Source organism: Dipodomys spectabilis, unplaced genomic scaffold (assembly GCF_019054845.1).
Source record: "Dipodomys spectabilis isolate Male_0828 unplaced genomic scaffold, ASM1905484v1 ptg000740l, whole genome shotgun sequence".
Taxonomy (NCBI): Eukaryota; Metazoa; Chordata; class Mammalia; order Rodentia; family Heteromyidae; genus Dipodomys; species Dipodomys spectabilis.
This window is the reverse complement of record NW_024871417.1, coordinates 12,501-35,356: the sequence shown is the minus strand read 5'-3', so window position 1 is coordinate 35,356 and position 22,856 is coordinate 12,501. Positions and strand designations below refer to the sequence as shown.

General features: G+C 58.7%; 2 protein-coding genes across 2 annotated transcripts in view; both read right to left on the bottom strand.

The window, feature by feature from the left end:
* Nucleotides 1–1,364: 1,364 nt before the first annotated feature.
* On the bottom strand, nt 1,365–19,013 carry Clec1a (C-type lectin domain family 1 member A; the record flags this gene model as incomplete). The annotated part of the gene is made up of 5 exons (XM_042672638.1): nt 18,805–19,013; nt 8,839–8,937; nt 7,130–7,306; nt 6,376–6,527; nt 1,365–1,480 (listed from the first exon to the last, which is right to left on the bottom strand). Coding segments are annotated over exons 1-5 (659 nt in total), but the record flags the coding sequence as incomplete, so codon positions are not given.
* A 440-nt stretch (nt 19,014–19,453) lies between these two features.
* Nucleotides 19,454–22,856, bottom strand: part of Clec7a (C-type lectin domain containing 7A) — a 7,948-nt gene continuing 4,545 nt past the window's right edge. The window contains exons 3-6 of the mRNA XM_042672639.1: nt 22,340–22,465; nt 21,412–21,563; nt 20,457–20,575; nt 19,454–19,665 (exon numbers count right to left, since the gene is read on the bottom strand). Coding sequence (XP_042528573.1) covers nt 19,536–19,665; nt 20,457–20,575; nt 21,412–21,563; nt 22,340–22,465 — 527 coding nt within the window. The 3' untranslated portion in view covers nt 19,454–19,535. The remainder of the gene's footprint in view (nt 19,666–20,456; nt 20,576–21,411; nt 21,564–22,339; nt 22,466–22,856) is intronic.

Below are 22,856 nucleotides of genomic sequence, written 5' to 3'. Positions count from 1 at the left end.
TTTACTGTGCATCACACCGCAGCGATCACACCACAGCGATCACACCGCAGGGGTCACACCGCAGCGATCACACCACAGCGATCACACCGCAACGATCACAACCCGCAGCGATCACACCGCAGCGATCACACCGCAGCGATCACACCCGCAGCGATCACACCGCAGGGGTCACACCGCAGCGATCACACCGCAGCGATCACACCCGCAGCGATCACACCGCATGCGTCACACCGCAGCGATCACACCGCAGCGATCACACCGCAGCGATCACACCGCAGGGGTCACACCGCAGCGATCACACCGCAGCGATCACACCGCAGCGATCACACCGCAGCGATCACACCCGCAGCGATCACACCGCAGCGATCACACCGCAGCGATCACACCGCAGCAATCACACCACAGCGGTCACACCGCAGGGGTCACACCGCAGGGATCACACCGCAGCGATCACACCGCAGGGATCACACCGCAGCGATCACACCGCAGCGATCACACCACAGGGATCACACCGCAGGGATCACACCGCAGCGGTCACACCGCAGGGGTCACACCGCAGGGATCACACCGCAGGGATCACACCGCAGGGATCACACCGCAGCGATCACACCGCAGCGATCACACCGCAGCGATCACACCACAGGGATCACACCGCAGGGATCACACCGCAGCGGTCACACCGCAGGGGTCACACCGCAGGGATCACACCGCAGGGATCACACCGCAGCGATCACACCGCAGCGATCACACCGCAGGGATCACACCACAGGGATCACACCGCAGCGATCACACCGCAGCGATCACACCGCAGCGATCACACCGCAGGGATCACACCGCAGCGATCACACCGCAGCGATCACACCCGCAGCGATCACACCGCAGGGATCACACCGCAGCGATCACACCGCAGTGATCACACTGCAGGGATCACACCGCAGCGATCACACCGCAGCGATCACACCGCAGCGATCACACCACAGCGATCACACCACAGCGATCACACCGCAGCGATCACACCGCAAGGATCACACCGCAGGGGTCACACCCGCACCGCACCCTGTGTGCAGGCCACTCTTCTGGAACTTGTCCTGGGGCAGAAGCCACGGGATCCCGCCCCTCCCCCGCCTCGCCCCCTCCTCTCCCCCCCCCCCTCCGCCCGGCTGTGCCCTCCTGGCTCCCCGCTGCCCCCCTCGACCACCTGCTGCCCGCCCCGCCCTGCTGCCACGCCCCTCCCGCCACGCCCCGCCCTCCGGCCACGCCCCATCCACGCCACGCCCCTCCACGCCCACGCCACACCCTCCCGCCACGCCCCCCCACGCCCCCACCCCGCTCCCGCCCCACCCCGCCCCCATCCCGGGACTCACAGGCGCGGGGCGAGGGCCGTGCCGTCCGCCCACAGCCAGGCGCCGCCCGCCCGGCGCGCCAGCCCCGTCCAGTACGAGTCGAAGAACTCCGAGTAGCTGCGCCTGCGCGCCTCGGCCTGCGGGGGCGGGGCAGCGGGAGCTGGGCGCGAGGCTCCACCCACCCCGCCCACAGCCCCGCCCACAGCCCACAGCCCCGCCCACAGCCCACAGCCCACAGCCCCGCCCACAACCCAGCCCACAGCCCCGCCCACAGCCCACAGCCCCGCCCACAGCCCAGAGCCCACAGCCCAGAGCCCCCGCCCACAACCCAGCCCACAGCCCCACCCACAGCCCAGAGCCCCGCCCACAGCACACAGCCCCGCCCACAGCACACAGCCCCGCCCACAGCCAACAGCCCACAGCCCAGAGCCCCGCCCACAGCCCCGCCCACAGCCCCGCCCACAGCCCACAGCCCCGCCCACAGCCCACAGCCCCGCCCACAGCCCAGAGCCCCGTCCACAGCCCAGAGCCCCGCCCACAGCCCAGAGCCCCGCCCACAGCCCAGAGCCCAGCCCAGAGCCCAGAGCCCAGCCCAGAGCCCAGAGCCCAGAGCCCAGCCCAGAGCCCAGAGCCCAGCCCACAGCCCAGAGCCCAGCCCACAGCCCAGAGCCCAGCCCACAGCCCACAGCCCAGAGCCCAGCCCACAGCCCACAGCCCAGAGCCCAGCCCACAGCCCACAGCCCAGAGCCCAGCCCAGAGCCCAGAGCCCGGAGCCCAGAGCCCGGAGCCCAGAGCCCAGAGCCCAGCCCAGAGCCCAGAGCCCAGAGCCCAGCCCACAGCCCAGAGCCCAGCCCACAGCCCACAGCCCAGAGCCCAGCCCACAGCCCACAGCCCAGAGCCCAGCCCAGAGCCCAGAGCCCAGAGCCCGGAGCCCAGAGCCCGGAGCCCAGAGCCCAGAGCCCAGCTCAGAGCCCAGAGCCCAGCCCACAGCCCAGAGCCCCGCCCACAGCCCAGAGCCCCGCCCACAGCCCAGAGCTCCGCCCAGAGCCCAGAGCCCGGAGCCCAGAGCCCAGAGCCCAGCCCAGAGCCCAGAGCCCAGCCCAGAGCCCAGAGCCCAGAGCCCAGAGCCCAGCCCAGAGCCCAGAGCCCAGAGCCCCACCCAGAGCCCAGAGCCCAGATGCCAGAGCCCAGAGCCCAGAGCCCAGAGCCCAGATCCCAGAGCCCAGAGCCCAGAGCCCAGATCCCAGAGCCCAGCCCAGAGCCCAGATCCCAGAGCCCAGCTCAGAGCCCAGAGCCCAGCCCACAGCCCAGAGCCCAGCCCACAGCCCAGAGCCCAGCCCACAGCCCGGAGCTCAGCCCAGAGCCCAGAGCCCGGAGCCCAGAGCCCAGAGCCCAGCCCAGAGCCCAGAGCCCAGAGCCCCGCCCAGAGCCCAGAGCCCAGAGCCCAGAGCCCAGAGCCCAGAGCCCAGATCCCAGAGCCCAGCCCAGAGCCCAGAGCCCAGAGCCCAGAGCCCAGATCCCAGAGCCCAGCCCAGAGCCCAGATCCCAGAGCCCAGCCCACAGCCCAGAGCCCAGCCCACAGCCCGGAGCTCAGCCCAGAGCCCAGAGCCCGGAGCCCAGAGCCCAGAGCCCAGCCCAGAGCCCAGAGCCCAGAGCCCCGCCCAGAGCCCAGAGCCCCGCCCAGAGCCCAGAGCCCAGAGCCCAGAGCCCAGATCCCAGAGCCCAGAGCCCAGAGCCCAGATCCCAGATCCCAGAGCCCAGAGCCCAGAGCCCAGATCCCAGAGCCCAGCCCAGAGCCCAGATCCCAGAGCCCAGCTCAGAGCCCAGAGCCCAGCCCACAGCCCAGAGCCCCACCCAGAGCCCAGAGCCCAGCCCAGAGCCCAGAGCCCCGCCCAGAGCCCAGCCCAGAGCCCAGAGCCCAGCCCAGAGCCCAGAGCCCAGATCCCAGAGCCCAGAGCCCAGAGCCCAGCCCAGAGCCCAGAGCCCAGCCCAGAGCCCAGATCCCAGATCCCAGAGCCCAGAGCCCAGATCCCAGAGCCCAGCCCAGAGCCCAGATCCCAGAGCCCAGCTCAGAGCCCAGAGCCCAGCCCACAGCCCAGAGCCCCACCCAGAGCCCAGAGCCCAGCCCAGAGCCCAGAGCCCAGCCCAGAGCCCAGAGCCCCGCCCAGAGCCCCGCCCAGAGCCCAGAGCCCAGCCCAGAGCCCAGAGCCCAGATCCCAGAGCCCAGAGCCCAGAGCCCAGCCCAGAGCCCAGATCCCAGAGCCCAGAGCCCAGAGCCCAGAGCCCAGCCCAGAGCCCAGATCCCAGAGCCCAGAGCCCAGAGCCCAGCCCAGAGCCCAGATCCCAGAGCCCAGAGCCCAGAGCCCACAGCCCACAGCCCACAGCCCACAGCCCAGCCCAGAGCCCAGCCCAGAGCCCAGAGCCCAGCCCAGAGCCCAGCCCAGAGCCCAGCCCAGAGCCCAGAGCCCAGAGCCCAGCCCAGAGCCCACAGCCCAGAGCCCAGCCCACAGCCCAGCCCAGAGCCCAGAGCCCACAGCCCAGCCCAGAGCCCAGCCCAGAGCCCACAGCCCAGAGCCCAGCCCAGAGCCCAGCCCAGAGCCCACAGCCCAGAGCCCAGAGCCCAGAGCCCAGCCCAGAGCCCACAGCCCAGCCCAGAGCCCACAGCCCAGCCCAGAGCCCACAGCCCACAGCCCAGAGCCCACAGCCCAGCCCAGAGCCCACAGCCCAGCCCAGAGCCCACAGCCCACAGCCCAGAGCCCAGCCCAGAGCCCAGAGCCCACAGCCCAGCCCAGAGCCCACAGCCCAGCCCAGAGCCCAGCCCAGAGCCCACAGCCCAGCCCAGAGCCCAGAGCCCAGCCCACAGCCCACAGCCCACAGCCCAGAGCCCAGCCCAGAGCCCACAGCCCAGCCCAGAGCCCACAGCCCAGCCCAGAGCCCAGAGCCCAGAGCCCACAGCCCACAACCCACAGCCCACAGCCCACAGCCCAGCCCAGAGCCAAGAGCCCAGAGCCCAGAGCCCAGCCCAGAGCCCACAGCCCACAACCCACAGCCCACAGCCCACAGCCCAGCCCAGAGCCAAGAGCCCAGCCCAGAGCCCAGAGCCCCCAGCCCAGAGCCCACAGCCCAGAGCCCACAGCCCAGCCCAGAGCCCACAGCCCAGCCCAGAGCCCAGAGCCCAGAGCCCACAGCCCACAACCCACAGCCCACAGCCCACAGCCCAGCCCAGAGCCAAGAGCCCAGAGCCCAGAGCCCAGCCCAGAGCCGACAGCCCACAACCCACAGCCCACAGCCCACAGCCCAGCCCAGAGCCAAGAGCCCAGCCCAGAGCCCAGAGCCCAGCCCAGAGCCCACAGCCCACAGCCCAGAGCCCAGCCCAGAGCCCACAGCCCAGCCCAGAGCCAAGAGCCCAGCCCAGAGCCCACAGCCCAGCCCAGAGCCCACAGCCCAGCCCAGAGCCCACAGCCCACAGCCCACAACCCACAGCCCACAGCCCAGCCCACAACCCACAGCCCACAGCCCAGCCCAGAGCCAAGAGCCCAGCCCAGAGCCCAGAGCCCCCAGCCCAGAGCCCCCAGCCCAGAGCCCTAGGCTGCTGGGGCCTCCACCCACCCTGCCCCCGTGCCCACCCGGCCCAGCACTGAGGGACGGAGCCCGGGCCAGGTTCAAGACCCAGGGTTAGCAGAGAAGGGGGGGGGGGGAGAAGACAGGGAGACAGAGACAGACAGACACACAGAGAGACAGAGACAGACAGACAGAGAGAGACAGGCAGAGACAGAGAGACATAGATAGACAGAGACGGACAGAGACAGAGAGACAGAGACAGACAGACAGAGACAGAGAGACAGACACACACAGACACACAGAGAGAGACACACAGAGAGACAGAGAGACAGACAGCAACAGAGACAGAGACAGACAGACAGAGACAGAGAGACAGACAGCAACAGAGACAGAGACAGACAGACACAGAGGGAAGGAAGGAGTGGAGGGAGCAGCGGGGGAAGGAAGCGAGCAGGCACCATGAGATCCTTCAGAGGGAGGCTCAGAGCTGAACCCGGGACCTTTGGTCTTGGGGACGATGAATTCATGTTGGTGTTCTGTAACCCAGAATCACAACCAAGACTTCTGTCATCCATGATGGGTGTGTGTGTGCGTGCGTGCATGTGTGTGTGCGTGCATGTGCGTGCATGTGCGTGCATGCGTGCATGTGTGTGCATGTGTGTACATGTGTGTGCGCATGTGTGTGCATACATTGTGTGTGTGCATGTGCGTGCATGCGTGTGTGTATGCGTGTGCATGTGTGTGCGTGTGTGTATGTGCATGTGCGTGCGTGCATGCGTGTGCATGTGTGTGCGCGTGTGCATGCGTGCTCATGTGTGTGCATGCGTGTGCATGCGTGTGCATGTGTGCGCGTGTGCATGTGTGTGCATGTGTGTGAGCGTGCATGTGTGCGCGCGTGCGTGTGTGTGCATGTGTGTGTGCATGTGTGTGCATACATGTGTGTGTGCATGTGTGTGCATGTGTGTGCGCATGTGTGTGCGTGTGTGCATGTGTGTGCGTGCATGTGTGTGCGCGTGCATGTGTGCGCGCGCATGCGTGTGTGCATGTGTGTGCGTGTGTGCATGTGTGCACGCGTGTGTGTGCATGCGTGTGCGCGCGTGTGTGCATGTGTGTGTGCGTGCGTGCGTGTGTGCATGTGTGTGTGCATGTGTGTGTGCGTGTGTGCATGTGTGTGTGTGCGTGTGTGCATGTGTGTGCATGAAGTACTGGGGCTTGAACTCATGGCCTGGCAGCTGTCCTTGAGTTTTTCCGCTCGAGGATGGTGCTCTACCACGTGAGCCACAGCTGCACTTCGGCTTTTGGGTGTTTAGTTGGAGATGAGAGTCTCACAGACGTTCCTGCCCGGGCTGGCTTTGAACCGTGAGCCTCAGCTCTCAGCCTCCCGGGTCGCTGGGGTGACCGGCGTGAGCCCCTGGGCCTGGAGGTGTTGCTCTTACCATCCTCTTCCAGCCTAGGAAGGCCCGGCACTTACCAGAGCGTCCTGCGTGTCGATCTTCAGCATGCTGGCGCTCTCCGCCTCGCAGTAGGACTGGCAGCCTTGCCAGCTGCGGCTCTCTCCGGAGAACTTGTAGCACCTGGCTCCCTGCCACCACCACGTGTCCGGGCACGGGCTGCACCTGTGTCCTGCGTGCGGGGGGAAGGGGCTAGCGGGGCCTTTCCCCCCGTGGAACCCGATCGCGCTCGGTCGGCTAAGCCACGGGTGTGTGTCTTGGGTCTGGAGGTGTGGCTCAAGCAGTAGAGCACCGGCCCAGCAGGTCGAAGGCCCAGGGCCAAACCTCAGTGGTGAGAGAGGGGGGAAAAGGGAAGGAAGAAATAAAGGAGGGAGGGAGGGAGGGAGGGAAGGAGGGAGGGAGGGAGGGAGGGAGGGAGGGACGGAGAAGGCAGGCAGGCAGGTGGGCACAGGGCTGGTGGCAGGAATCCGTGAGGATCTCGGTTCAAAGCCAGCCCGGACAGCGCAGGTGGACAGCCTCTTCTCTGCGATGCAGCCAGCCAAAAGCTGGGAGTGGAGCCGGGGTTCGCGGGGTCCGTGCGAGGCCCCGGGTTCAAAGCCCCTGTACGCACGCACACGCGTGCACACGCGCACACACACGTGAGCGCGCGGAGGGCCTTTGTGCGTTGAGATGCAGTGCGTGTGCTCCTCCGGCTCTGCCCCCGGCCTCCGTCTGCGCACACCGTGCCCGGCCCACGCTCACAGGGACGGTCCGCGGCGGCCCCGGGCGGCCTACCTGCGCGTTTGTCGTACAGCTCGCGGCACAGTCTCTCGGCCACCCTCTGCAGACTTCCCGCCAGCGCGCGGCTGTGCGCCCGCAGCGCCTGCAACGCTCCCGAGAGGTTCCCCAGACGCTCCTCCATCTCAGAAAGGCTTCCTCGCTGGGAATTGGAGAGCTGGTAGAACTGGAGAACTGCCCCCGGGGACGGGTCACACTATTAGTGTGTGTGCGCGTGCGTGTGTGCACCTGCCAGTCCAGGGACTCGAACTCAGGGCCCGGGTGCAGCCTCTGAGCTTCTGTGCTCAAAGCTAACTCTCTAACACGCGAGCCACACCTCCGTTTTTGGCTTTTGTGGGTGGTTCATGGGCGATCAGAGTCTCACAGACTTTCCGGCCCGGGCTGGCTTTGAACCGCGATCCTCAGATCTCAGCCTCCCACGAGTCGCTGGGCTGACAGGCGGGAGCCGCCAGCGCTGGCTCTGTTGCTTTTCCCACATATGGGGAAATGTTTTGTTTTGTTTTGTTTTCCAGTCTGTTCTTCAAGATCTCAGACCCCGGGATCTCCGGCTGCCACATTCAGACTCGGACTCTAGCCTGCAGATGGTTAATTGCGTCACCTTGGCAAACGCATTGCTCTAAATAGGTCTGAACATAGGGAGCAAAACAGCAGCTCTCGACTTCAGAACTAAGTTCTTGGTGGGTGCCGGCGGCCCCCGCCTGTCAGCCCAGCGACCCGGGAGGCTGAGGCCTGAGGATCCAGGTTCAAAGCCAGGCCAGGCAGGCAGATTTGAGAGACTTGGGATACGCATCTCCTTGCTTCTCTCCCTGCCTCCCGTTCACACTCCTAGTTTTGTCATTTATTCTTGTCACTTGTGTGTGTGTGTCTTCATTCAGTGTTTTATTTGCAGGCATGAAGAATCGGGGCGTAGGATCGGAGGTGTGGCTCTGTTGGTACAGCACCAGCTAATGAGCAAAAGCAGCAGGTCCTGAGTTCCTGGGGCTTGAACTCGGGGCCTGGGCACTCCCCAGAGCTGGTTAACTGGAGATAAGGTTGGCTTGCAACCCTGACCCTCAGATCTCAGCCTCCTGAGTAGCTGGGATTATAGGCGTGAGCCACCGGCGCCCAGCTCAATCATTCTTACCTCAAACCCAGTACCTAACGCCAGTGGAATGATTAACGCTGGAATTTAAAACCACTGCTATCTCCGGGCATTTACGTATTTGCCTTGAAGCTGGATGCCGGTGGCTCACACCTGTCATCCCAGCTTCTCAGGAGGCTGAGATCTGAGGATCACGGTTCAAAGCCAGCCCGGGCCAGAAAGTCCTTGAGACTCTGATCTCCAATGAACCACCAGAAAACCGGAAGTGGCGCTGTGGCTCACGTGGTAGAGCGCCAGCCTGGAGCACAAAAGCTTAGGGACAGCGCCCAGGCCCTGAGTTCAAGCCCGGGTGCACACACACACACACACACACACACACACACATACACACACTGCTTTATGCCCCAGACTTCCAGAATTTAAGTTAAATCTTTAAAAATCCACAGCAAGATATATTTTTTTGTTTCTCTTAGACAAACCTTGAGACCCTGCCCTCCCCCCTCCCCCCTCCTCCCTCCTCCCTCCCCCCTGCCGCTCCCCCCTCCCCCGCCGCTCCCCCCTCCCCCCCCCCCCCCCCCCGGCCGCTCTCCCTCCCCCAGCCAACGCAGAGCCTGCATGGACTTACACACAAGACCCAGGGCTACAAGACCGACCATCAGCACCAAGCAGAGAGTGAGCAGGGCCAGGGCCAGGGCGCGCCACGCTGCACAGCCAGCCTTGTGCTCTGTGGGCAGAGAGCGAGAGAGAGAAATGGGGGGGTCCATCTTCCTCCTCCTAGTGTAGAAACCAGCCCCCCACCCCTGGGAGGACTCGCTCTAGACAGGGAAGAGTTCATGTGGAACTAAAGTAACCCAGGGGCGATGATACACACTCGTTTCTGTGTGTGTGTGTGTGTGTGTGTCAGTGTTGGGATTTGAACTCAGGGCCCGGGCGCTGTCCCTGAGCTTTTCTTCCTCAAGGCCAGGGCTCTGCCGCTGGAGCCACAGCGCCACTTCTGGCTTCCATTGGGACGAAGAGTCTCACAAACTACTATCCAGGCTGGCCTCGAACCGCAATCCTCGGGGCTCAGCCTCCCGCGTAGCTGGGATGACAGGCGTGAGCGCCGGTGCCTGACTCATCATCTTAATTGGGTCACGAGGTTCTGACTGCTCCACAAAGCCTCTGGCCAACATCTCCCCAGTCCTGCTGTGCCCTGAAGTATCTGTCTGTCTGTCTGTCTGTCTGTGCCAGCACTGGGCATAGAACTCAGACCTTCATCTTGTCACTTCAGCTTTGCACTCAAGGCTGGTGCTCTACCGCTTGAACCACAGCTCCATGTCTGGTTTTCTGGGGGCTCCTTGGAGATCAGCATCTCCAGGCTGGGTGGTGGCTCCCGCCTGTCATCCCAGCGACTCGGGGGGGAGGGGGAGGGCAGGGTGTCTCAGTCTTCAGCGGGTGCAGGGCTGACTTGGCCGGGCTTTCCTGGGTCGTCGCGTGGGGCCCAGCCCGGGGCTGTGTCATTGGTAGAGAGGCCAGGGCCAGGCTGCTATAAACACGTGGGAATCCCTGGAGATGTCCGTGGGAAGCCACGCCGCTTTCCCGACTCCTCTTCCTAGGGCCGCGGGAGGAAAGGTTGCAGGGCCAGGGCCGCGTTCTGAACAGAAGCCCCTTTGTTCTTAGAGGAAGTGCGGGCGGAGATGCCCATTGTCCTCACGATTCAGCAACAAGGATTCAAATCTAAGGCCTACAGGAAAATAGATGCGCACTACCAAATAGGTGTGTGCAATATATAAGAAAAATATATGTATATATACACAGACAGGGCTGGGCAGGTAGCTCAGTGGTAGAGCGCTTGCCTTGCATGCCTGAGGCCCTGGGTTCGATTCCTCAGCACCACAGAAGCAAAAAGAAAAAAGCTGGAAGTGGTGCTGTGGCTCAAGTGGTAGAGCGCTAGCCTTGAGCTGAAGAGCTGAGGGACAGCGCCCAGACCCAGAGTTCAAGCCCCATGACCGGACCCAAAAAAAAAAAAAACCATACACAGACAGAAAATATCTGTCTATCTATCTATGCATCTATATTATATATACATATTTGGTAATGTGCATTTATACATAATTTTAATTATATATAATTTATGTATTATAAATATTATTACTTACATTTATTATGTTTCAAGCATTATATTATATATTGTATTATATTCAAGTATTTCTATTTTTTCCCCTTTTTTCTGTGCCAGCCTGAGGCCCGAACTTGGGGCTTGAGCGCTGTCTCTGAGCTTCTTTTGCTCAAGGCTGGCGCTCTACCACCTGAACCACAGCACCACTACCGGTTTTCTGGTGATCTATTGGAGATCAGAGTCTCACAGACTTTCCTTGCCGCGAATGGATTGGAACCTGGATCCTCAAACCTCAGCCTCCGGCGCTCACGTGCTGCGTGCGTGTGTGTGCGCATGTGCGTGTGTGTGTGTGTGTGTGTGTGTGTGTGTGTGTGTGTGGCTCACGCCTGGCATCCCAGACACTCAGGAGTCTGAGATCTGAGAGGATCGCGGTTCAAAGCCAGCCCAGGCAGGAAAACTTCATGAGACTCTGATCTCCAGTGAACCACCAGAAAACTGGAAGTGGCGCTGTGGCTCAAGTGGTAGAGCGCCGGCCTTGAGCAGAAAAAGCCGAGTCAAGGCCTGGAGGCCTGAGTTCAAGCCTCTGCACCAGCCCACGCAAAACAGAGCAACCAAGCCACCACCAGGGGCCGCTCGGGATTCCCGGGAAGCTCCTCCGTGTGGGTGAACCGGGGCTGGGCCCCGTGCGGTTCCTGGGTCTTTGCTCAGTGCTCCTGACAGAGAGCTCCAGCTCCTCTCCCTCAGTGAGTTTTCGTCAACAGTATTAAACAACGTCCGCTGTCATCGGTGAGCTGTTAGTGGGGACCAGCACCCCCAAGCACAAGGTGTTAACTTGTCCAAGATCCCAGGGGCCAAGTGCCCCGCCTGGTCCTCGAATCTAGAACTTAGTCCCATCTGTACTGAGCCCTGAGCATAGAGTGTTTACCTGTCCACAATCCCAAGTGGTAAGTATCCATGCCTGATACTTGAGTCTAGAACCCAGTCTCGTCTGTACTGAGCCCCAAGCACCCTGTGTTAACTTGTCCGTCCATGATCCCAGGTGCCAAGGTGTGGAGCACATGGGCAGCAAAGATGGCGCTGGGAGGGGGTTGAGTGGGCAGAGCCTAATCTACTGGAGAGCACATGGCCAGCCAAGATGGCTCTGGGAGGGGTTGAGTGGGCAGACCCCAATTGATCTTCTGATCAGTGCCTAACCAGCCCGTGAGGGCTCAGGTGAATGATAGGGTGTGACCTTGACAGTGATTGGTTCCTCTTCCTCCCTTACCATACCACCCACCCTTGTTGTCTTTAAAAGGGGCTGCTCTCTGTTAATAAACGAGTTTTTCTACCTGCTGGATTTGGCTCCCCGCTGTGTCTGATTGTCTCCTGGGCTGAGGGAGGCTGGGGAACGGGCGAGCGCCGCACTTACCTTTCCTCGGACCCCGTCCGTCTTTCGTGGGACGGACGAAGACCCAACATCTGGCGCCCAACGTGGGGCACGAAAGGAAAAGATACCGGCCGAGGCTAAGCGGTCTCTCGGGGTAAGTGAAACCCTAAATATGGGTAATGCTATATCACAGAAGAAGGAGGAGGAGGCAACATTAGGCCTAGAAGGAGTACAGGAGGACTTGGGAAGTAAAAAGGAAAAGGAAAAGGTCAAATTCAACCGGGAACGCACTATCTGTGCATGCAGGGGCCGAGGCAGCTACTCAGGTGCCCCGGACGGTCCTAGGCCCCCTCCCTATTCCCCTGATTGGACGGGAGGTACGGCGCCCTACGAGACCTGCGAGAGGGACTTGCAAAGCCCAGACCCCTACCACATGGAGGGACCAAGGGCTGAGGAAGTAACCTACTCGGAGACCTCCTCTGGAAAGGAAGGGCCACCCAAGAGCTCTGGAAAGGAAGGGCCACCCAAGAGCCCAGACTCTCGGCCACAGGATTCGCTTCCCCAAGCGTATCCGGTCAATGTGGCATCAGGGGCTAACAGGCCCTTGGAATGGTATCCATGGGAAGCTAAGGATCTTAAAGAGCTCCACAAGGCGGTGGCGGAGGATGGCCCAAACTCTCCCTGGGCCCAGACCACTAGTTCTCAGTTTATTAAATGGTGTGCTTTCTTTAAGGAGGAATGCAGAGTGCAAGCGGAGAGTAACCAGCAGGCTCAACCAGCAAAACCTATTACTTATGCCATGCTAGCAGGGAAGGGGGAAGGGTACTCCACCGGCATCCAACAGGCCGCAATACCTGGCCCGTACCGTGACCAGGTGAGGCAGGCAGGACTTGCCGTGTGGTACAAACTAGATGATGGGCCTACTGAGTCCCCCATGGCAGAAGTGAGACAAAAACTGGGTGAGCCTCGACCTGATTTCATAGACCGAGTCCAACAGAGTGTTCACCTCAAGCTGCCGACAGGGAACCTCCGAGATCAGTTTGTAAAGCTGCTGGTCTGGGAAGGGATGAATGCAGACCACCGCATGGCCTGCACGGGATTGAGAGAGAGTTCCCTGAGCAGATGGGTGGTGGCCTCACAGGATGTGGGAACGCAACAGCACCAGTCCCAATCACTAGCTTTAGCTTTACAGGCTCAGGCATCTACAATGACTGAGGCCATTACTCAGGCGCTGGCAGCCCAGGGCCAAGGAACCCCAAGGCCATCGGGGAGAGAGACTTGTTTTAAATGGGGGCAGGAAGGGCACTTTAAGAGGGATTGTTTACAACAATCCCCTGCCAACTGGCCCGTGGGCAAACCGCCCCCTATACCCTACCCCAGGGGCAGGGAGGGATACAAATTTGATTTAGATGGGAAGTCTTTAAACTTGGGGAGGGGCATCCTCTAGCCCCTTTAATGCAAGGAGGAACCCCCCCTGCTGTGAGGCCCAGGCAGCCTCGTGGCAGGGTGACCCAGGCCCATTGGACCGTCCCCCTGGTGAACGGACTCCGCCCTAAGCCCAATCTGGGTGGAGCAGTGGCCATTGACCAAACCTAAACTTGAAGCCCTCCACCTTCTGGTGGAGGAACAGATAAGCCTCGGGCATATCCGCCCTTGTATAAGTCCTTGGATTTGTTATTCAAAAAGCCTCTGGGGCTTGGCAGATGCTCCAAGATCTACGGAAGGTAAATGAAAGCTAGTAGGAACGCCCCTAAGAGGCATGCCCTGGACTCCTGCTATACCTTCAGAATATACTTTGGTTGTGATTGATATTAAAGATTGTTTTTTTTCTATCCCTCTGCATCCAGATGACTGCGAGAAGTTTGCTTTCTCTATACCTTCTCTTAATTTCTCCCAGCCTGACCGGAGGTTTGAATGGACGGTACTGCCACAGGGTATGGCCAATAGCCCTGCCTTCTGCCAACAATATTTGGCCACACTTTTAGGGCCTGTGCTGGGTTCAGATACCTCCCTTGCCTATGCCTACATGGATGATATAATTCTGGGGCACCGAGACCCAAGCTGCCTGGAGGGCCTTCTGGCCCAGGTCCTCGACATACTAAAAAAGGGGGGTTTTACCATAGCCCTTAATAAAATTCAAAAGGTACCTCCTTTTAAGGTGCTCGGGACCCACCTTACCTTGACTCAGGCCAGCCCCCTTAAGCCTTTGCTGGATATTCCAGCCTCTCTAACCTTAACCCAACTTCAGAGTCTTTTAGGGGAAATCAATTGGCTGTTGCCATGGGTTTCTGTCCCTAAAGATAGTCTTGTGCCCTTATTTGCCCTGCTAAAAGACAGGACGCCACAAGAAGTTATTACAATTACAGATAGCCATAGGGCAATATTTTTGCAGTTCCAAAAAGCCCTGGATGAAGTTTCTCTAAAGAGGTATTCTATTAGTGAGCCCATTTCCCTTTGGTTGTTTGCAGGGGTCACATTAATATCTGCAGTTTTAACTCAAAATGGGGAGCCATTAGAGTGGGTTCACACTCCCCTGGGGGGCACACCTCGGGTGTACTCTCAAGCAGACCAACTTGCAGATGCTATTGTGAAGGGAAGGACGCAAGCCCAAAGGCATTATGGCCTCGACCCTCACTCCATTGTTTTTCCTTTTCGGATGGCAGACGTTGAGTGGCTCACTCGAGCCAATGCTCGTCTTGCTCTCTCCTTGGAGGGGTTTCTAGGCCAAACTGACTGCCATTATGGGCCATCCAAATGGACTGTCATGTTATGGCGACTTCCCCTCAAAATACCATCCCTATTTTCTCCTACGCCTATTCCTGGCGCCCTCCATGTTTTTACTGACGGAGGTAAAGCGGGCTCTGCATATGCAGCCTTTGAGGAACAACAAAAGACCCCGAGCCAGCAAAGATTTCAACCTTGTCAAGGGTCAGCACAATATAAGGAAATGCTGGCCGTAATTATGGCTCTTCAGGACATTCAAAAACCCTTTAATTTGTATGCTGATAGCCTATATATGATTAACTTGCTCCCTCATATTCCCCAGGCACATATTAAGCTGGATAAAAACCCTATTTCCCCCCTTATGGTTACCCTTAAGGGCCTATTAGAAGGGCGGGGAGCCCCTATTCATATTCAGCATTTGAGAGGGCATTCAAATCTTCCTGGGTTTTTCTCCCTAGGCAATAAGTGGGCGGACCAGTTAGCTACTGGCCCACAAGCATTAACATTACAAGAGGCTACCTGTTTGCATGATTTAACCCATATTAATTGGAGAGGTCTTCAGCATAGATTTCCTCAGATTCCTGTAAAGGACCTCAAAAGGATAGTACATACCTGTAAAACATGCCAGCCTTTCTTAAAAGTACCCCCGTTACAACCCCCGGGGGTAAATCCCAGAGGCCTTAAACCCAACGTCCTCTGGCAAACGGATGTTACCCATTTCCCGGCCTTTGGTAAGTTTAAATATATCTTTGTCTCTATAGATACCTACTCAGGAGCATGCTGGGCCACAGCACATACTGGAGAAAGAACTAAATATTCACAAGCACATTTTCTTCAATGCTTTGCTACCTTGGGTCTACCAGCACAAGTTAAAACCGATAATGGACCCTGTTTTGTTAGCAAAGCAATGTTAGAGTTTTTTGACAAATGGCATATTAATCATACTACAGGAATTCCCTATAATCCCCAAGGCCAAGCAATTATAGAAAGAAATCATCAATGTCTTAAAGAGCAATTATTAAAACAAAAAATGGGAATTAGCCCCCATGTACAGTTACAGATAGCTTTGTTTACCATTAACATCTTAAATTTTTCAAAAGGGGCAACTGAATCCAGATTTCAGAAGCACTGGGGACAACTAAACCCTAAGCCCCAAGTGAAAGTCAGGTGGAAGGACCCCCTGACACAACAATGGAGAGGACCTGACCCCCTAGTTACTATGGGCAGGGGATTTGGATGCGTTTTCCCCATAGGGGAGTCTGCTCCCATTTGGATCCCTGCCAGGAACCTTAAGTTTTTACCCATTTCCTCTATACAGGAGGATGCCCAAGAATAAGCTAACCAAAGACAAAAGCCAGAAAGACAATTATTAACCATCCCCAAGGGCAACCAGCCCTTGAGAAGCTCTTGTGTTCTCTAACAATTGCAGATGGTGACACTCCAGCTGTTGGCTGTCCTGACTCTCCGAATCCTGTGAACGGCCCTACGGAACCTGCATCAACCTCAACGGGTGACCTGGGCGGTGATCAATGCTGGCAATGCAGAAATCGTCAGGAGCACCACAAGAGAAGCTGTCCCTTCGACCTGGTGGCCTGACCTTCATTTTGATCACCACCCTATGGACTGTTTAATATTTTTGTAGGAGTTAATTATTTTAATGTTACCTGCTTTAATTGTTCTTTTACTAATTGCTTGTATAGCAGCATTGAATCCATACTTAATTGTTAAACAACCCCCTTTTGTTATGCTTCCAGTTCAGATCTTGTCCAACCCCACAGGCAAATAGCTGGATTAGAACAATCTCCACCTCTGGACTCTGAAGTGGCAAAGACTCCTACCCCATCCTTCACTAAGGTTAAAGGACTAGTAGTGACATTTCCTGGCCTGGGAATGCTTTTGCTGATGGTTTTTCTATGCCTTCCTTGCATTATACGTGCACTGCAAAACTCTTATGAGCTTAGCCAGCCAGTTATCAAGCTCCAAATGAATGAATCCCCCCCCCAGAGGAATCGCAGCCAGAGACAGGTAAGAGGGGGTGTCAGTCTGACCAACCTAAGACAGGGCCTTCAGCTTCGCTCTGAAGAAGTTCCCGATGACGGGTAAGGCAGACAAGGCGATCCACCCAACCTAAGACAGGCGGGTTCGCTTCTTTAAGCAAAGACGGGGGGGGGGGGGGGGGGGAGATGATGTTGGGAGCAATTGGGAGCTGACAGTAAAGCTCAAAGGTCATCTTGACTCCTGTGCTAGCTTAAAGGCACATACAAGGAACTGGCGTACTTAAAAGACACCAGGTGCCCAGGAATTAGTTGAACTGCTTCGGACATTTCTAACTGGTGGGACTGATGTTTATTGGGATGATGTTGGGAGCAATTGGGAGCTGACAGTAAAGCTCAAAGGTCATCTTGACTCCTGTGCTAGCTTAAAGGCACATACAAGGAACTGGCGTACTTAAAAGACACCAGGTGCCCAGGAATTAGTTGAACTGCTTCGGACATTTCTAACTGGTGGGACTGATGTTTATTACTGTGCTAGGTGGGTCTGCCATTAAAACAAAAATAAAAGGGGGAATCTGTGGAGCACATGGGCAGCAAAGATGGCGCTGGGAGGGGGTTGAGTGGGCAGAGCCTAATTTACTGGAGAGCACATGGCCAGCCAAGATGGCTCTGGGAGGGGTTGAGTGGGCAGACCCCAATTGATCTTCTGATCAGTGCCTAACCAGCCCGTGAGGGCTCAGGTGAATGATAGGGTGTGACCTTGACAGTGATTGGTTCCTCTTCCTCCCTTACCATACCACCCACCCTTGTTGTCTTTAAAAGGGGCTGCTCTCTGTTAATAAACGAGTTTTTCTACCTGCTGGATTTGGCTCCCCGCTGTGTCTGATTGTCTCCTGGGCTGAGGGAGGCTAGGGAACGGGCGAGCGCCGCACTTACCTTTCCTCGGACCCCGTCCGTCTTTCGTGGGACGGACGAAGACCCAACACCAAGGGCCCTGCCTGGTACCTGAATGAACCCAGTTTCATCTGTGCTGAGCCCTGAGCATAGTGTGTCAACTTGTTCATGATTCCAGCTGCTACGTGTCAGGCCTAGTTCTGAATGAACTCAGTCTCACCTGTACTGAGCCCTAAGCACCCTGTGTAAGCTGGTCCACGATCCCAGGTGCCAAGGTACTTGAATCTCAAACCTAGCCTCAAACACATTGTGTTAACTCATCCAAGATCCCAGGTGGTAAGTAGCCTGCCTGGGACTGGAATCTGGAACTTAGTCCCATCTGAACTGAGCCTGAAGCACCCTGTGTAAACTTGTCCACAATCCCTGGTGCCCAGGGCCCTGCCTGGGACTGGAATCTGGAACCTGACCACACCTGTATCAGGGTGTGATGACCCACCCCCCCCCACACACAACTGTAATCCCCGGAGAGAACCGCAGCTCCCCGGGCAAGGAAATCCTACCAAGGGGCAGAAGAAGGGAGGGCGAGTCTCTGTACACGGGATGGACAGCTAAGAAGACGGGTCTGGGTCCAGCCAGCCTCTCCCCGCGATCCCATCGTCCCCGTAGTAGTCAGAGACCCAATCCATCGAGTCAGCCGAGCTCCGTGGAGCCACCCGCAGGACGGGATTGAAGCGCAGGGTTTCAGAGCCCGCGGAGGATCGGGGAGAAGGACCTGCCTTCCGCCACCTCCACACCGTTACCAACTGCACATCTGCCGCTGGCGTGACACCCCAAGACCCCTCGGGGGTTCAGAGCCGTGACACAGCCCAGCCCACGGGATTTCGTGGTGGGAGTGCTCGCCGGTGGGTACCGGGTCTTGAACTCGGAGCCTCAGGCTCCGACTCTGCATTCTCGCTCAGGGTGGGTGCTCTACCCCTTGAGCCACGCCTCCAGGCCAGCATTTTGCTGGTTACGTCTCAGGGACTTTCCCGCCTGGGGGTCCCGGCGAACCGCGATCCTCCAGACCGCAGACCCGTGAGCGGCTATGATCGTAGGCGTGACTGTCGGGCGCCCGCCGATACAGAGCGTGATGACAACCATCATTCACTAATCCACAGAGAAGTCGCCCTCGGTGGAGACCCGAGTTCAAACACAGCCGCCCCCAAGGAAGGAAGTCCTCCCCAATCCAACCCCCAAGTCCAGATCGGGGAAAAGAGAAAGAAATTTACAGAGAGGCAACCCCAGACTCCACGTGGGCAGGGAATTCGCCCACGGGGAGGTGGGTTTCCTGCCAACTCCTGCCACTTCCTCCCTGACACACCCATTGCCAAGAAAACCACAGTCAGAGTTTGGAGAAAAACAACCCCCGCAACCACGTTTGCCTGCCTTTCCCCAGAAGTTGCCTTTGGCCTGGGCAGAGACCTCATCTCACACACCTCTCTGGAGTCCTAGCTCACCGGCCCCAGACATTAGTACCTGCAGGCTTGGGCTGGGGCTGGCCGGCCAAGGTGAAAGCCTGGGAGGCCAGGCTGGCGCTGGTGTCCCATTCGTCCTCCCAGAAGCCGTCGGTGCTGCTGCACTTGGCCTGCATCCTGACGGCCGGCCTCAGAGCTCTGCGGCTGCCGGGGGCAAAGCCGGCCCCAAGCAGCGAGGAGCAGTTCCCGGTGGAAAGTGCTAGAAGGCACTCCCAGCCCGCCTGGGAAAACTCTGACTGCATTTCCTGCTGGGAGGGGCTGGGCCTGTCTAATGGCCAAATTGGTCAGGCGTGGAGACACAGCACGTGAGCGTGTGTGTGCATGTGTGTGTGCGTGTGTGTGCGTGTGCGTGTCTGGTCTGGATTGGCCCAGAAGAAGCCACCTTCTTCCACCCCCGAGGAAAACCTCTGCAGGAAGTTTTCCCGCCTGTCATCCCAGCTACTCGGGAGGCTGAGACCTGAGGATCGTGGTTCAAAGCCAGCCCGGGCAGGAACGTCCCTGAGCCTCTGATCTCCCAGGAACCACCACAAAGCCGAAGTAGAGGTGTGGTTCAAGGGGTAGAGCGCCAGCCTCGAGTGGGGACAGCTGGGGGACCGAGTTCAAGGCCCCCCGACCAGCCAACACACACGCACACACATGCCAGCTTCGTGTTTGCGGCCTCAGAAATCACTCCGTTTTATTTTGTTTTTTGAGCCATTTTTACAATCGCGCCTCTTCATCTCCTCCGGCCTCTTACACAGACAACCTCTTGCAGATACTAAATGCGGGCGTGTGACACAACTGAGTGTAAATGTCCGACCCGTGGATCCAGGCACAGGAGTCAGGGGCCCCCTCCTGAGTGGCTGTGCTTCTGACAGGAAATCTGTTGACATAAAACGCCGTGGGGTGAGCCCAGGGCCGGAGGCTCCCGCCTGCCCTCCCGGCCACGCAGGAGGCTGAGACCCGAGGATCGCGGTTCAAAGCCAGCCCGGGCAGGAAAGTCCCCGAGACTCTGAGCTCCCGTGAGCCATCAAAAAGCCAGAAGTGGAGCTGAGCTCAAGGGGTAGAGCGCCAGCCTTGAGCGGAAAAGCCCAGGGACAGTGCCCGGGCCCCGAGTTCCAGCCCCGGGGCTGGCACACACACTAAGAAAGATGACGTCAGTGATCAAGTGGGAATAGAATTATCTCCATAATTACAGAAGAAAATTGACCTTTTAAACATCCCACTGTGTATATTCTACCAAAAAACATTGCTTATTTATCCTTTAAGTTGCTCCACACAAAGTATAGTTGCACTAATGTGTGTGTGTGTGTGTGTGTGTGTGTGTGTGCACTGGCTTGAACTCAGGGCTTGGCGCCTTCATTTGTCAGTCAAGGCTGGTGCTCTACCACTTGAGCCACAACTCCACTTCCAGCCTTTTGCTGGTTCATTGGAGAGAAGAGTCTCAGGGATGTTCTTGCCCAGCCCGGCCTCCAACCACGAGCCTCAGATCTCAGCCTCCTGAGCGGCTGGGATGGCAGGCGTGAGCCCCGGTGGCCGGCCTCTACTCTTTCGGAGGTCTCTGTTTTTGGGGTTCCCCATTGCCACACTCTCTGTCATCCCAGGTGGCCGGGTGACTCGGCTCTCCGTGGCAGGGCCCTTCTCTGTCAGAGGAAGGTGCGTGTGGCATCTTACATGTCAGGAGAGAGTACAGACCCATCTTCCCAGAGCCACGGCCCCTGGGCGCCGCGCCGGGAAAGGCCCAGCCAGAAGGCGTTGGCAGGATGGAGAGATGTTTGGCTTCTTACAAAATCCTGCAATGGAAATCAAGGCAAGGTCAGGCCACCTTCCAGACACTAGCGTGTCCGGGACATGGGGAAAAATACTGGCCGGGCGCCGGAGGCTCATGCCTGCAGTTCCAGCTGCCCAGCAGGCTGAGATCTGAGGATGGCGGTTCAAAGCCAGCCTGGGCAGGAACGTCCCTGAGCCTCTGATCTCCCATGAACCACCAGAAACGAAATCAAACCCAACAGAAATGGCAGCTGTGGCTCAGGGGGTAGAACACCGGTCTTGAGTGAAAAAAGCCGAACAAGAACTCAAGGCCTTGGGTCAAAACGACCATGCACACGCGTGTGCGTGCACACACACGCACGCACATGTGCACACGCTACGAAAAATCAGCCTGGGCTTCATGGAGTCAAACGAATATGAAACGCATTCAAAAAAATGTATTTTCAAGTGACGTGGGATGACTTTCTAAATAAGAGGGTAGAGAGCGTGCTGTGTGAGTTACACGCGTATCACACGCAAGTGTAGCTATTTCGGAGAACACTGAAAGTTATTTTCCCTTAGAGAAAAAAAATATATATATACATCTATATATATGTATGTCTTGTTGCTGTCTCGGGATTTGAACTCAGGGCCTGGGCGCTGTCCCTGAGCGCCTCCTACAGCAGCTGGTGCTCTACCCCTTGAGCCACGCTGCATTTCCATGTTTGCTGGTGGCTCACTGGAGATCAGAGTCTCAGGGGCTTTCCTGCCCGGGCTGGCCTCCAGCGGTGATCCTCAGATCTCGGCCTCCTGAGCAGCGGGGTGACGGGCGGAGGACAGGGCGGTGGGTCCCGGGGCCGGGGTGAACGGCTGCACTTACAAACTCTTCCGGGCTCTCGATGGCCAGGAGCGCGGAGTCTAGCCGGGAGCAGCGTCTCCGGCTTCCGTTCCAGGAATCCAGGGACCAAACCAACCGGTAGCAGCTGGCGCCGTGTCTGGACCAGCTGCGGGGACAGGGCTGGGAGGGGAGGCCTGGGAGGGAAAGCTCAGGCTGTCGAGCTCGTCGGGGACCCGTCCACCCTCTCCCCCTCCCCACGTGGGCACATCGGGAGCCGCCGGGCTTCCACGTGTCATGGGAGATGGAGAGGGGGATCTGAGAGCATCGTGTGCGTGTGTGTGTGCGTGTGCGTGTGCACACACCAGTCCTGGGCTTTGCACGCAGGGCCTGGTCACTCTCCCTGAGCCTTTGAACTCAAGGCTGGCGTTCCTCCGCTTGAGCCACGCGCCACGTCCGGCTTTTCGGTGGAGATCAGAGTCTGGCGGACTTCCCGCCCTGGCCGGCTGAGAACCGTGATCCCCACATGGCAGCCTCCCGAGCGGCGGCGATCCCGGCCCACCGCCCCCTCGCCTGCCTCAGGCATTCCAAAGGTTGGATTCGTGGAGCAACTACTATGTGCTAGGCAGCCGGCCGTCACGTCCCTGGCCTTCTGGTACTTTCTATTCAGCCCAACGCTCCCTTTCTCTATGTTACATGGAAAAATAAGCTGGACACGGGGCGGCTCCCGCCTGCCATCCCAGCTACTCGGGAGTCTGAGAGCGGAGGATCGTGGTTCAAAGCCAGCCCGGGCAGGAAAGTCCGTGAGACTCTGATCTCCAAGGAACCACCAGAAAACCAGAAGTGGCGCTGTGGCTCAAGGGGTAGAGCGCCCGCCTTGAGCTGAAGAGCTGAGGGACATGGCCAGGCCCTGTCTGGGACCAGCACCAAAGGGAAAGGAAGGGAAGGGCGGGAGAGGAGCCGTGGCCCTTGCCTGTGGGAATGGCCGCCCGGGTGGGGGCCACGCCGCCTTCCCCCGCCGCCTCGGTGCTGGGCTTATGGCTCGGTGGCCAGGCGTGGCGGCCCGCCGCGCCGCTCCCTGAACTCCGTCTCTGCAACACTGCACACAGAAAGCGCAGTGATGAACAGAAAAGCAGCGAAGGCAGCGCTCGGCTGCGCTCCACGCCGCCGGCCCCAGACCCAGATTTTATTGGAATCTGCAGCGATCGCTGACTCAGGCTGGCGGCGTGGCCCACGCGGGGGAGGGCCAGCCTGGAGCGAGCGGGAAGACCTGAACTCAAGCCCTGTCACCAGCAGACGATGATGATGATGATGACGATTCATCTTTGACTAATGACAAATAGATGATACACAAATAGATGGAGACACAAAGCATTAGATGACAGATAGTAAAGACAGAGAGATGACAGATAACAGGATAGATCACATAAATGGACAGATGATGGGTGGATGGGTGGATGGGTGGATGGATGGGTGGATGGGTGGATGGG